The 14,144-nt window shown below is 57.5% G+C and overlaps 1 protein-coding gene across 5 annotated transcripts; it reads right to left on the bottom strand.

Annotated features, from left to right (window-relative positions):
- Positions 1 to 252: 252 nt before the first annotated feature.
- ZNF865 (zinc finger protein 865) lies at positions 253 to 13,924 on the bottom strand. 5 transcript variants are annotated; one of them, XM_009233148.4, is made up of 3 exons: positions 11,962 to 13,924; positions 10,702 to 11,379; positions 253 to 3,922 (listed from the first exon to the last, which is right to left on the bottom strand). In XM_009233148.4, the coding sequence occupies exon 3, from the start codon at positions 3,894 to 3,896 to the stop codon at positions 720 to 722; it is 3,177 nt and encodes a 1,058-aa protein (XP_009231423.1). In that variant the 5' UTR covers positions 3,897 to 3,922; positions 10,702 to 11,379; positions 11,962 to 13,924; the 3' UTR covers positions 253 to 719. The 5 variants fall into 5 exon arrangements, with proteins under 5 accessions (XP_009231423.1, XP_054395067.1, XP_024094010.1 ...); XM_054539092.2 differs by having other exon boundaries at positions 10,702 to 11,272; XM_024238242.3 differs by having other exon boundaries at positions 10,702 to 11,166.
- Positions 13,925 to 14,144: the final 220 nt, after the last annotated feature.

Genomic DNA, 14,144 nt, shown 5'->3' with positions numbered 1-14,144 from the left:
GGGAAGAGTCGGGGCATGTTAAGTCAGTTCCTGAGAGCAGACACTTACCTGTCTTGTCCATCTCCATTTGCCCAGCTCAGACTAACGCTGGGAATACAGCAAATCCTCAGTAAGTCCCTGTTGAATGACAGTGAGTGAGAGACAGAGGTGCCCGGCATCAAAATTGCAGAGGAAACAAGTTTTAACTTTGTGCTTTGCCACCATGTAATCCCCACTCTCCCTGGGTGGGATGCAAAGATGGACTCCAGCGGCCCTCATGGTAAGATTTATTATTCTCCGCTCTGTACAAGCCGCGTCTGCCACCCCGCCCCCCACCCCCCCACCCCAAAAAGCACCCAGCACTCCCTTGTGCCCTCCCAACTCTGCTCATACTCCACTGTCCAGCCAGATTCCAAAGGAGGGGGAGGGGCGGTTCAGACCCATCTCCGCCAAAACTTACTGGGGGCAGAGTGCTGCTGGGGCGGAGGCTGATGCGGGTCACAAACGAGGGTTGGACGGAGGATAGGGTTCAGTGTCTGATGGGATGAGGGGAGGGCAGAGAGGTCGAGGATGGGAGTGACTCAGTCTTGAGCCTGTCGGGCGTGCGCCCTGAAGGTCGCCAGTCCGTCTGAAGTTCTGAAGGATGGGGCAAAGTGAGGGGCGAGGAAGAGTCTGATCAGTACTGGGAGGTGGGAGTCCAGAAGGGGGCTTTTGATGGGAGTGGGATGGGAACCCCTCGGTCAGGCATCCTTCCCGGCCAAGGTGCCCGCCCCTGCTCCAGGCCCCCCGAGGTTCTCGGCCTTGTGCGCCAGGCGGTGTTTCTTGAGGCCGTAGGTGTTGGCGAAGCCCTCGCCGCAGGAGGAGCAGCGGAAGGGCCGGCCGCCCTGGTGGGCAGCCAGGTGCTTACGGAAGTAGCCGGGATCCTTGAAGGCCTTGAGGCAGGCGGGGCAGCGGAGCTCGGGTCGCGGCGGCTCATGGGCGCGCTGGTGGCGCAGCACGGAGCTCAGGTAGAAGAAGCCCTTGCCGCAGTGCTCACAGCGGTAGGCGCGCTCGCCCAGGTGCAGCCGCTGGTGCTCCAGCAGGTTGGAGCGGTAGCGGAAGGTCTTGCCACAGGCGCTGCAGCGCTGGGGCCGGGCCACAGCGTGCAGCCGCCGGTGCTCTGCCAGGCTGGACGACTGCGCGAAGCGCTTGGCGCACACGCCGCACTTGAAGGCCCGCTCGCCAGTGTGCACCACGCGGTGCTGCCGCAGGTACCAGGAGCGCAGGAAGCCTCGGCCGCACACGCCACATCGGTACGGCCGCTGTTCCGTGTGGCAGCGCTGGTGGCGCATCAGCAGGGCCGCCTCCCAGAAGCGCTTCCCGCACACCGGGCAGCGGAAACCCCGCTTCTGCCGATGGCTGCGGCGGTGCAGGAGCAAGTCGTAGGCGCCTGCGAAGCTCTGGCCGCAGAGGCCGCAGCCTAGAGTCCGTCGCACCAGGTGCACGTACTTGTGAGTCACGAGGCCCAGGAAGTGCTTGAAACTCTGGCCGCACGTGGCACAGCTGAAGCGCTCGGGGCCGGAACTGGCACCCCCGCCAACCCCTGCCACCGCCGCCCCGCCTGCGTCCTCACCCCCAGACACCCCTGCCAGTGCCGCCACGGCCGCCCCCACCTCCCCCGCCAGCCCGTTGTCCAGGACGCTGGCCGCGTCCGTGCCGCTGGAGCCGTCCGGGGGCTGCGGGCCGCCGGGTGTGGGCGGGAGCAGGCGCTCGGGGGCGGCCTGGTGGACCAGCTTGTGCCACATAAGGTTCTCGATGAAGCCGAAGGTCTTGCCGCAGGCGTCGCAGCCGTATGGCTTCTCTGCCATGTGGACCTCCTTGTGACTCATGACGTGAAAGAGATCCGGGAAGTGCTCGCCGCAGTCCGAGCAGGCGTAGCTCAGCCCATCGGTGGGCCCTGCAGACGTGCCCGAGGCCCCGGGCCCACAGGCCCCCGGCGCGCCCTGGGTGGAAGGTAGGCCGGCTGCCCCGGCTAGGGCGCAGGGCAGCTGGAGCCGGTGCACCTGGCGGTGGCGGGTGAGGCTCTGCGGGTAGCCGAAGACCTTGCCGCAGAGCTCGCACTTGTAGGGCCGCTCGCGCGTGTGCACCACGTGATGCTTGCTCAAGTGGAAGGATTCGCGGAAGCGTTTCCCGCACACGGGGCACTGGTGGGGCTTCTCGCCCGTGTGGATGCGCTCATGGCGCTTCAGGGTCTCGCGGCGCCCGAAGCCGCGCCCGCAGATGCCGCAGCAGAACGTCTTTCCTGGGACGCTGGCGCCCGAGCCTCCCGCCCCGCTGGTCCCCGCGCCGCCGAGCAGCAGCGGGTGGGCGCCCAGGAGCGGGACAGGCACGGCGCCATACACCACCGCCGCCGCAGCCGCCGCCGCCTTCTCGCTGTCTGTGGTGGGAGGGTCGGGGGGCAGGAGGTACGGGCCCGGGGGAAAGGTGGGCGGGGGCTGCGGGGCCGAGGCCGCCCCGTCCTTGGGAGCCTCCGCAGCGGCAGCGGGCGGGGCGTGGGCGGCCTTGTGGCGGAGCAGGCTCTGCGGCGCCGAGTAGGACTTGCCGCACAGGTCGCAGGGGTACACGGGCCGAGGCCCCCCGGCGCCCGCCCCCGCGTGGGCCGCCTGGTGCTTGAGGAGGTAGGAGGCGTCGCGGAAGGCCTTCCCGCAGATGCCGCAGGGCAGGCGCAGGAGGTCAGCCGAGTGCGTCTTCACGTGGCGCTTCAGACTCTCCCTGCGGTTGAAGCTCTTGCTGCACACGGAGCAGGAGAAGGGCTTCTCGCCCGTGTGGATGATCTGGTGCTGGTGGAGGTGACTGGGCTTCTTGAAAACCTTCCAGCAGAGTGGGCAGGCGAACGGGCCATCGCCGCCCCCGGTGGCGGGAGGGGGCACCCCCACACCAGCAGGGGCGGCGCTCCCGTCTGCGGAGGGGGTGGGCGCCGCGGGCGTGGCTGGAGGGCCCGAGGACACCGTGGAGGGGGCGGCGGCGGTGGCTGCGCTGGCAGCGGGTGCTGGGAGGCCCAGCGGCGGGAGCGGGGGGCCGGGCTGGGGCGGGCCCCCCGCGGCCGGTGGCACGTCCTTGTGGCAGCGGCGGTGGCGGATGAGGCTGGACACGTGGTTGTAGGTGCGGCCGCAGACGCCGCATTCGTAGGGCCTCTCCCCCGAGTGCACCAGCATGTGCTGGACCAGGTGCGAGGACTGCTTGAAGGACTTCTGGCACACGCCGCAGGGGAAGCGCCGCTCCATCAGGTACTTCAGTCTCCGGAAGTAGCCCTTGTCGTCCTTGGTGGGGTCGCAGGCCGCCGCCGCGGGGGGTCCTGGCGGGGTCTGCGAGGGGGCAGGAAGTGGCCCTGGGGCCCCCGCGGGAGCGCCCAGCCCAGGCGTCACCCCCGGCCCGGACGCGGGCCCTCCTCGCTTCAGGTTCCCAAACAAGTGCTGGTGTCCTGAGAGGTCCACGATGCCCCACTGCGGAGTGGGGAAAGCAGCGTCAAAGAGGGGAGGGGGGGGCGCCCCGAAGGCGGGCGGCAGGGGCGGGTCGGGCTTCTTGGCTTGGGAAGAGGAAGAGGACGAAGATGACGACGAGGAGGAGGAAGAGGAGGAGGAGGAGGAGGACGAGGACGAGGAGGGCACCTCCGCCTTGGGCTTGAAGGTGGACTGGGGCGGGTAGTCATACTGCGGGGGAGGGGGCTGCGGCGGGGGCTGCGGTGGGGGACCGGGGGCACAGGGCAGGGCCGCCACCGCCTTGGCGTGTTCCCCATACAGTTCCATGGGCTCGAAGCGCTGGTGGTTGAGGAATTCCAGGAAGTCGAAGGGGTAGCTCTGGAAGTGCACCCCGTCCTCGCCCCCGATGCCGCTGCTCCCGCCACCCCCGGCGCCGCTGCCCGCTGGGTTCGCCTCCATCTCCGGCGGGTGGGAGAGGGGAGACCCTGTGAAGAGGAGGACGGGGCTGAGGACACGGCCGCGGGGCTGGGTCTCCCCGCAGGTGAATGGAGCTGTGCGCCCACTCATCCATCCTTGTGCGGATCACCCCCTCGCCTTCCAGGTTTAGGCTTCCAGTCCCTTTGCCTGTCCACCCCAAAGGGCAGCCCTTCCTCTTCGCTCCCTGGCCCCAGGACTCTCCTATTCACCTTTCCTCTCTGTGTTCTCAACTCCCACCACCCTCCCCAACTCTCTTTTCCTTCTCTAATTCCTTCCATCTCTCCCCATCTTTTCTGGGATCCTCACACAGCTTTGTAGAGGAGTCCCTCTCCTCCACACCACCTGCAGGCCCTCTACTTTATTATTTGTAGAAACAGGGTTTTGCTTTGTTGCCCAGGCTGGTCTCAAACTCCTGCACTCACGTGATCCTCCAGCCTCCACCTCCCAAAGTGCTGGGTGATTACAGATGTGAGCCAGCGCGCTGGCGTGGGCCCTCTCTACTTTCTCTCCTTCTCAGACTCCAATTGTCCAAGCATCCTGGGGGCCTCTGGACTCCGTTTTCTTTCCAAACCCTCTCAGGCCCTCTGCTGTCTCCCCATACTCCTGCACCCTACCCCACCTGCAGCCCTCCGTCCTCATCCCTTCAGGTTTCATCCTAAAATGAGCATAATGATAAAGGGAATCACAGTTTCTATCAGTGTAATTAGGAGGGAGGACTCTGGGGCCAGAATCAAATGTAAGCCCTGCCACTTTCTAGCTGTGTGGCCATGGGCAAGTGACTGAACCTCTCTGTGCCTCCATTTCCTCATCTACATCTGGGGACCACAAAGCACATGCCTACCTCACAGGACTGTGAGGATTCAACACACTCATATGTGCAAGGCTCTTAGGGGGGCGGTTCCTGGCACTCTGTAAGCACTCAGTCCATAGAAGGTAGGGACTGGGCACAGTGGCTGACAGCTGTCATCCCAGCACTTTGGGAGGCTGAGGCAGGAGAGCTGCTTGAGCCCGGGAGGTGGAGGCTACAATGAGTTGTCATCACATCACTGTACTCCAGCCTGGGTGACAGAGCAAGACCTTGGCTCTAAAAATTAAAATAAAAAAATTGAAGATATGATACTGTTATCACTGTTACTACTACTAGTAGAAACGGGGAAGTCAGAATAAGCCTAGAGAACTGAAAAAAGTCAGTATGGGGGGGTGCATTCTTTTAATATTAATAGACCGTAGAAAGGAGAATTTGCTTGCCCAGGAGAAACAAATTCCAGCAAGGGAGCTGGCATATAGTCAGAAGGTGGTCTGATACAATCAAAACACAGACCTTGGGCTTGGACAGACCTGGGTTCAAATCCCATCTCCACTGGGATCCACACTTTCTCCATGTTTAAAATGGGGTACTGCAGGGAGATTCAAGGGGGTTGGAACAGAACGTAATGAAACACAGGCATCAGCAGAATGCATTCAACCCCCTGAGCTATTTGTACCATCCATGACATCACACACCTGAGCTAAGCCTAGCAACAGAAGCAGGAAGCATGAGTTCCATCCTTGCCCTTAGTGGGGCTTCTCCTGACCCTCCACCCCCGGCATCATTCTCTGGCACCTCCTTTACACAACTTTTCATTCCAGATGGCACCACACCACACCACACCACACAGATCCTCAGCTCCCGTGACTGATCTCCGAGTTCTTGGTCTACTTGCCGGCCTGGGGAAGCACCTCCACCAAGTGGGTGGAGGGTGAGTGGGTGAAGGGCCCATGAGGTCTGACCCGCTTCCTGTCCATCATCCCTACCTGATGGGGGCCGGGCTCTAAGTCCAGCCCACTGTGGGGGTCAAGGGGGTTCCTACCAAGGCCTGGACCCTTTATCCTCTATCCATCAGGCTGCTCTCTCCTCCCACAGGTGAGGGGTGAGTGTCTCTTCCACCCCCACCCCAAACGCCATCCTGGAGTGAGATATTTTTAGTCTCCAGCTCCGGGTGTCCGTGTCCTTGGACAAGACTCAACATCCCATGCCCTTCACACCCCCTGCGTTTAATCCGATCTCCGGAAAGAGGACAGGCATGGCTGGGGTGGTCATTGGAAGGCGTGGCTGGGGTGGTCATTGGAAGGCGTGGCTGGGGTGGTCATTGGAAGGCGTGGCGGGGGTGGTCATTGGAAGGCGTGGCGGGGGTGGTCATTGGAAGGCGTGGCGGGGGTGGTCATTGGAAGGCGTGGCGGGGGTGGTCATTGGAAGGCGTGGCGGGGGTGGTCATTGGAAGGCGTGGCTGGGGTGGTAATTAGAAGGCGTGGCTGGGGTGGTAATTGGAAGGCTGTAGGCAGAATCTAAGTTGGGGAGACAGCTCTGGAGGGGGCTGACTGGCTAAGGAGGCAAACACAGGCCATAAGGATGCAGGGAATAGGGGGTGATTTAGGTGCTATGGGGAGGGAGGGCAAGAGTGTTTGGGGAAAGAAGCCCCTGACTAGCTTGTCTCCACTAGAGCACACGTTAATCATAGCTGTCACTGATTGGACATCTCCTAGAGGCCCGCCACGGTTCTAAGCACGTTACACATATTAATTCACTGACTCCCCACAACTCTAAGAAATGGGGGCAGCTGTTCCCGCCATTGGATAAATTAGAAAACTAAGGCACAGAGAGGCAAAGTGAGTTGCCCTGGTCACGGAGTAAGAGTCTGGATCAATGGGCTTGAACCCCATTCCCACCCTTGCCCCCACAGCAGTGTTTCACCGGGCTGTTCCCCGAGTGAAGGAAGGTGAGGGGAGAGCTATCAGGATAAGAGCTTTATTTAGGGGTGTCTTCTGAGTTATGAGGGGTGTCTATACAAGGGGCCTGGTAGGAGAGGGTGGTGGTTACTTTCTCTTCTGCCTACAATGTTCTTCCCCAGATTTCAACAAGGCTCCCTCTGGAGCCTCCTTGGGTCTCTACTCAGCACTCCCCACCCCATCACTCTCCAGCCCCTCATCCAGCTGCAGGTGTTTCATTATAGTTATTGCCACCAACTCATGTTATTCCTTTTCTGTGCATTTACTGTTTGGCCCCTCTCTAGGAAAGCAAGGACTTCGCCTGTCTTGCTCGCCCCTGTGACCCCAGCACTTAGCGTAGCACCTGGCACAGTGTGGGTGCTTGACAAATATCTGCTGATATGTGAAAATGAAACACCACCTTCCTAAATTACCAATGGGTCCACAAAGAAATCATACATTAGAAAATGCTGGCCAGGCGCGGTGGGCCCCACCTGTAATCCCGGCACTTTGGGAGGCCGAGGCGGGAGGATCACCTGAGGTTAGGAGTTCGACACCAGCCTGGCCTACACGGCGAAACCCCGTCTCTACTAAAAATACAAAAATTAGCCAGGCTTGGTGGTGGGCGCCTGTAATCCCAGCTACTTGGGAGGCTGAGGCAGGAGAATCGCTTGAACTCAGGAGGTGGAGGTTGCAGTGAGCCGAGATCGTGCCACTGCACTCCAGCCTGGGCAACAAGAGCGCGACTCCATCTCAAAAAAAAAACAAACAAAAAACAAAAAAACTGCTTAGCAATTAATGAAAATGAAAACACAACATACCAAAGCTGAGGAGGTGCAGCCAAAGCAATGCTCAGAGGGAAATGCACAGCTGTGAATGTCTACCTTGATATTTGTGGAATGAACAAAGCGATGAGACTAAGCTGATCCAACTCCCAGAGGAACAGAGGGGTACATGTAGCAGAAATGGAGCTAAATGATCCCAGGGATTCCTGGGAGAAGCAATTCTGGGGACAGTGATGTTATGAGGAGGGCACTGAGGGCAGGGTGTGGAGATGCTGAAGGGGATACATCAGTGGTGGACAGAATTGACCAGGCTCATGATAATATCCACTAGGAAACCAGAGACATTCCCTCTTTCACACAACTCAAGCCTAAACTGGTAGCTTTTTAAGAGGGGATGTCATAGGAGGGTTTTATGCGAAGAGAAGCATGATGGGGAGGGACCCACCCCCCCACCCCCCCACCCCCACCCCCACCCCCACCAAGGGACAGGAGTCCCACAGCAAGTGCATTAACGGTTCACATTTATTGTTTGACCAGTTTGATATTTGTCATTGCCTGGATGCAGCACAGTCCTGTACCATTACTGGGCCCATCTTATAAGTGGGGAAACTGAGGAGCAGCATGGGGAAGGCATTCCTCCAAGGTCATATGGCCAATAAAGAGGAAAGCAGGTAACTGATTCCAGGTCTTTCTGATGCCAGACTGTGGGCCATTCTGCTGCAACAACGCTGCCTTGTGATGAAATTCTGGTTTGTTAATAAGAGTAATGTAAAGTGACATATAACACTGGATGTGTGCTTTCTACCAGCCCAGCACTCTTCTAACTCTGATGTGTGTTGACTCAACGAATCTTCCCAGTAACCCTAGAAGATGGTTACAATTATTGACTCTGAAATAAAAAGGAAGAGACTGAGGGCCAGAGAGGTAAATTAAACTTCCAAAGTCAGGCCAGGCATGGTAGCTCATGCCTGTAATGCCAGCACTTTGGGAGGCCGAGGCGGGCACATCACAAGGTCTGTTCCAACCCTTTGTGTTGTTCAAGACTAGCCTGGCCAATATACAGTGAAACCCTATCTCTACTAAAAATACAAAAATTAGCTGGGTGTGGTGGTGCACACCTGTAGTCCCAGCTACTTGGGAAGCTGAGGCAGGATAACTGCTTGAACCCAGGAGGCAGAGGTTGCAGTGAGCTCACGCCACTGCACTCCAGCTTGGGCGACAGAGTGAGACTCTGTTTCTCAAAAACAAACAAACAAACAAGCAAACTTCCAAAGTCACATTGTTAACTAGTGGCAGGGCCAGTGGTTGAAGAAAGGCAGCAAGGCTCCGGAGTCCCATCACATGCTGTCTTTCAGTATTTCTCCCTCCAAAATGAAGGAGGACCCCCCCCCATCCCACTTTATACTGGAAATATGCATTGCTCCACCCATCTCCCTGCCACCAAATCCCAAGTCTCTTGGCTTGACCCAAGACCCGGACAAGTCACCAACATTTGTTGACCTCTAACAAGCATTGTGCTTAGGTGCCTTATGTGGCTTGTTTCATTCAAACTTCACAATAAACGTGTTAGTATTATTCCCATTTTACTGACAGGACTATAACCAAACCATGTCTATCCTCTGTCCCAAACCAAACAGTAACCCCATCTGGTTCAAAAGCCACAGTCCTGGCTGGGCGCAGTGGCTCACGCCTGTAATCCCAGCATTTTGGAAGGCCAAGGCAGGAGGATCACCTGAGGTCGGGAGTTTGAGACCAGCCTGACCAACATGGAGAAACCCCTCTCTACTAAAAATACAAAATTAGCTGGGCGTGGTGGCACATGCCTGTAATCCCAGCTACTTGGGAGGCTGAGGCAGGAGAATCACTTGAACCTGGGAGGCGGAGGTTGCAGTGAGCTAAGATCACACCATTGCACTCCAGCCTGGGCAACAAGAGCGAAACTCCTTTTCAAAAAAAAAAGCCACAATGACCTCCACAGTCTCCTCGCTGCTCTTCCAATGTGCCCACTCCATTCCTGCCACAGGGCCTTTGCCCGCTGTTGCTGCTGCCTGTAATACTCTGACTCTCAGGCAACCATCTCACTCACCCCTTCACCTCCTCCCCATCTTTGCTCAATTGTCTTCTCAGTGAGCCTCTCAGTAACCAGTGACCTGTCACCCAGGCCCACATCCTGATCTCCCTAACCCTGCTTCATTTCTCTCCTTACTGCTCAGCATCATTTATAACCTCACATAGTCTACTTCTTTGCCTTGATTTTGCTGGTCTCCCCATCCAGATGATCAGCTTCCTGAAGGCAAGGATTTTTATCTCTTGCTCACTGTTCCATCCCCAGGGCCTCCTACAACAGTTCCTGGCTTGATACATTTTTGTTTGAAGAAGTGAATGAATGAGGCTAGGAAAGGAGGGAGTGATTTGCTCAAAGCTGTGAACCCTAGTAGAATCCAGGGCTCATCCTCTTAATCACTTCACTCCTGGGGTTGGGGCGCTGTTAAGAGCAGCCCCCCAGTGGGCCACAGTTGTCCAGGAGAAGGGGAATGTTTACTCTTGTATAACTTTTTGGTGTGTGGCTTTTGGGAGCGACAAGATGACAAGACAGGAAAATCCTGGGGGAGGCCATCCTGAACCATAGCCCCCCAGCTCTATCTATTTATCCCATGATATTCTGAACATGCATATATACTCTTGGTGGTTTTTTTTTTTTTTTCACTGCAGCCTCGAACTCCTGGGCTCAAGCAGTCCTCCCACCTCAGCCTCCTGAATAGCTGGGACTACAGGTGCACACCAACCACACCCAGCTTTTTTTTTTTTTTTTTTTTTTCTGTAAAGACAGGGTCTCACTATGTTGCCGAGGTTGGTCTTGAACTCCTGGTCTCCAGCGATCCTCCCACTTTGGCCTTCCCAACTGCTGGGATTACAGGCATGAGCCACCTCGCCTGGCCTGTATTTTTTTAATCATCTGCCCCCCTCAACTAGCATATCCACTCCATGAGGACAGGGATTCTTGTCTATTTTGTTCTCTGTTGTACCCCCAATGTAAAGTAGGTGCTCATTAAACAGTTGTTCAACAAGTGTTTACGAATGAACATATGAATGAATGAAGAACATTCTGGGCTCGGTAGAGCTGACAAAGGCTAGATAATTTATCCCAGTGCCCTCAGCTCCAAAGCCTTTTGAGACCAAAGCTTCCTTCCTCTTGTTCTTCCCTTCAAATCTTCCACTCCACCCTCACCGGCCTCCCCTGCTGTTCCTCTACTCACCATGCTCACCGCCACTTCAGGGCCTTCGCACTTGCTGTTCTTGCTGCATGCTCACCCAGATCTTTGCATGGCTAAGCTGCCTCTTGTAATTCAGGTTTCACCTCTAAAGTAGTTCATCAGGCTCTCAGAGAACCCACAAAACCCCGCGTATCTTTGTTGACTCGTGTGTGATCAACTAGACTGTGAGACCCCGCACAGTGAGAAGACTGTGTGTATCGCTCCCCTTCATGGCTGTATATACCCTTCAGCTAGAATAGTGAATATGCGTTCAACGCGGAATGAATGCCTACGAGAAAAGAAGTCACACCCTAGTGAAGTCCAGGGTCTTCCCTAGGGAGTCCAGGACGATGGCATGAGAGCTGGGTGAGAAGCTGCAGGTCAGGGCAACAGTTGTTCATGCCATAGGAAGAGGATGAGGAACATTCTGGGAAGGAAGGCTTCGCCGCCTCACTGCGGGACACTGTTCTGTGGCAGAAGTAATGAAGACGGGCTGACCGCGATGAGGGTGGGGTGAGAGGAGGTACAGGAGTATTTCATGGGAGCCTGGAGCTAAGCAGGCGGATATTTCTACCTGAAGCGGGAGAGGATGTGAGTGTGAAAGAACTCTAGAGGGAGCTGTCCCGCTGCGAGGGGGGGTGGCTTTGAAAGGGGTAATCTTAAGGGGAATCACTGGAGGACCTGCAGAAGGGAAAAAGGCATTCTTGGTGCTGACCAGAATAGAAAGTATTTTCACACCCACGAAGGGGCGTTCTGCTGGGGAGGGAGGTGGTCAGGGCCATTGGGGGCTGTTGCTGTGTATGGACAGAGATAACGGGGGACAGTTCTGCTGCAAAGCACTAAGGCAACACTGGGGAGAATTACATAGAGGATACTAATAAGAGGGTTCACGAGCAGCTGCCCTACGTGGGGAGGGGCAATGCTAATGGAATCTGGAGGCTGACCTGGAGGAAGCAATGACCGGGGGCGCTATGTGGAGGGGATCCTACGAGGAGGTATCATTTGGGGGCCCTGGCAGCCGTTTAGGGGATCGCCACGAATGAAAGCGCTTTGGCAGTCATCCTAGCTGGGGGCGTTCATGGGGGAGCTATCTGCAGTGGTCTTACCCGGGAGCAGTGATTGGGGGTCCCTTGGCAAGGGCCCGGCGGGAGCTGCACTGACTTGCTAGGGGTTGGGGGACGTTCTGGGGACCAGAGCGGGCCAGGGCGGGGCCCCCCGCCCCCGCTGCACCCGGGCCCCCGGGCCACGCACCCCGTCACTCACCGGCGCCGGGGTCTCCGCCGGGAGGAGGCCGAGGAGGCGGAGGAGGCGCCGCCGCTCCGGGGAGACCCGAGGGCCCGACCGGAAGTGCCGCCCCCTCCCCCCTCCCCGGCAGCCCCGCGCCGCCCGCCTGCCGGCCCGCCCGGAAGCGGAAGTCGCGCCCGTTCCCGAGGCGCCGGCGTGGAGGATCGGAAAGAGGAGGCGGTGGCGGGGACCAGGAGCGGGGAAATGCGCTTGCGCACTGACTCGGGGACGCGAGCGGTGAAAGCCCGGGCCGCTTCCGGTGGGCGAACTGAGCCAGGTGCGCCTGCGCTCTGAATGCCCGCTTCTTCTCCGCGAACCACGCGACACGCTCTGGGCGTCCGGTTAAGCCACACCTCCGGCTCAGGTCTTACACTGAAGCCCCGCCCCCTGGCCCTGAACCATGCCCATCTCACAGCGTAATTATAAGCCCCCTACTGCCTCAAAAATCTGTCTCCTTCCCCTCGTCCTCATGTAGTTTCTCCTGTTCTTCGCCCTCTCCAAGCTCCTACTCTCTGAACTTCACCTCCCAAGCCACGCCCCTTCCACCCAAACCACGCCCCTTGTATGTAAGCCCCGCCCCTTCACCCGATAGCATTTAAGCTGCAGCTCGTGACTTTTGAGTGCCTCCCACCTCTAAAGTATTCTTTTAAATCGGTGGTTGTCAAGGATGGTTGGGAGGCCAGCAGCATCCGGCTGCCTGTTCAGACCATGCAGAATAGAAGCCCTGAGGTTGGGGGTCTAGGGATCCGTGTTTTGAAATACTCTAGCTGATTCTGCTGCATGCTGGTCAAGAGCCATGGATTTACCACACTTAACACTGCCCCGCTCATATAATCGCTATAATCCCCACTCCCAACTCAGCCCCATCCCAAACAGCCAAACCCAGGCCCATTCAGCCCCTCCTGGTAAACTTCCACTCTCCCAGGAACTTCCCTTAGATACGCCTCTTAGGTACTTCCTTCTCTCCCCACCGCCTCCATAGCAGTCGTGCGCTCCCCTCAGCACCTTCTCCTAAGTCCCACCTCTAATACCCTGTTCCCTCAAAGTTTCTCCTTTAAGCACCGGCCCCCCGGCCCTGAACCACGCCCACCTCAGAGCGGAATTATTATAAGCTCCGCCCCTCACCTTAAAATTCGTTCTCTTGGCCTGGCGTGGTGGCTCACGCCTGTAATCCCAGCACTTCGGGAGGCCAAGGCAGGCGGATTGCTTGAGCACAGGAGTTCAAGACCAGCCTGGGCAATATGGCAAAACCCCGTCTCTACCAAAAAAAAATACAAAAATTAGGCTGGACGCGGCGGCTCACGCCTGTAATCCCAGCACTTTGGGAGGCTGAGGAGGGTGGATCACGAGGTCAGGAGTTCAAGACCAGCCTGGCCAAGATGGTGAAACCCCGTCTCTACTAAAAATACAAAAATTAGCCAGGCGTGGTGGCGGGTGCCTGTAATTCCAGCTACTGGGGAGGCTGAGGGAGAGAATTGCTTGAACTCGGGAGGCAGACGTTGCAGTGAGCCAGATCGCGCCACTGCACTCCACACTGAACAACAGCAAGACTCCGTCTCAAAAAAAAAAAAAAAAAAAAAAAAATTAGCTAAATGCTAAATATGCTGGCGCGCGTCTGTAGTCTCAGCTACTCTGGAGGCTGAAGTGGGAGGGTCGCTTGATCGTGGCAGGTCGAGGCTGCAGTGAGCGGTGATCGGGCCACTGCACTCCAGCCTGGATGACAGAGCGAGACCCTGTCTCAAAAAAAAAAAACATAATCCGTCCTTGCACCACTATCACGCAGTTCCTCCTGTTCTTCCCCAGCTCCAAGCCCCTACGCTCTATTAGATCAACTCTATCCATCCTCTTTAAACAACTCTCACTTTATGCGGACCAACCCCTAAACCTCTTTAAGCCCCACCCAACTCTAATCCTCTCCTAAGCCCCCGCCCCAGTTCCCCGCCTAACTGCCCCGCAGTCTCAGCCCCACCCCTGGCTCCTTAGCCCCGCCCCAAGCCACACCCCTTATCTCTAAACCTTACCCAGACCGTCAGTCCTGCTCATACCTTTGTCTTAATTTTTCCTTCCAAACAGTAGGTCCTCAGGACAAGGAGGTGGGGCAAAATGGCTGCAGAATTTCTGGGAATTGGCTAGGATAGAGGCGGTCGGACCTAGGGTCAGGT

Source organism: Pongo abelii, chromosome 20 (genome assembly GCF_028885655.2).
Source record: "Pongo abelii isolate AG06213 chromosome 20, NHGRI_mPonAbe1-v2.0_pri, whole genome shotgun sequence".
Classification (NCBI taxonomy): domain Eukaryota; kingdom Metazoa; phylum Chordata; class Mammalia; order Primates; family Hominidae; genus Pongo; species Pongo abelii.
Note: the sequence above shows the minus strand (reverse complement) of the source record. Positions and strands in the feature narration are given on the sequence as shown.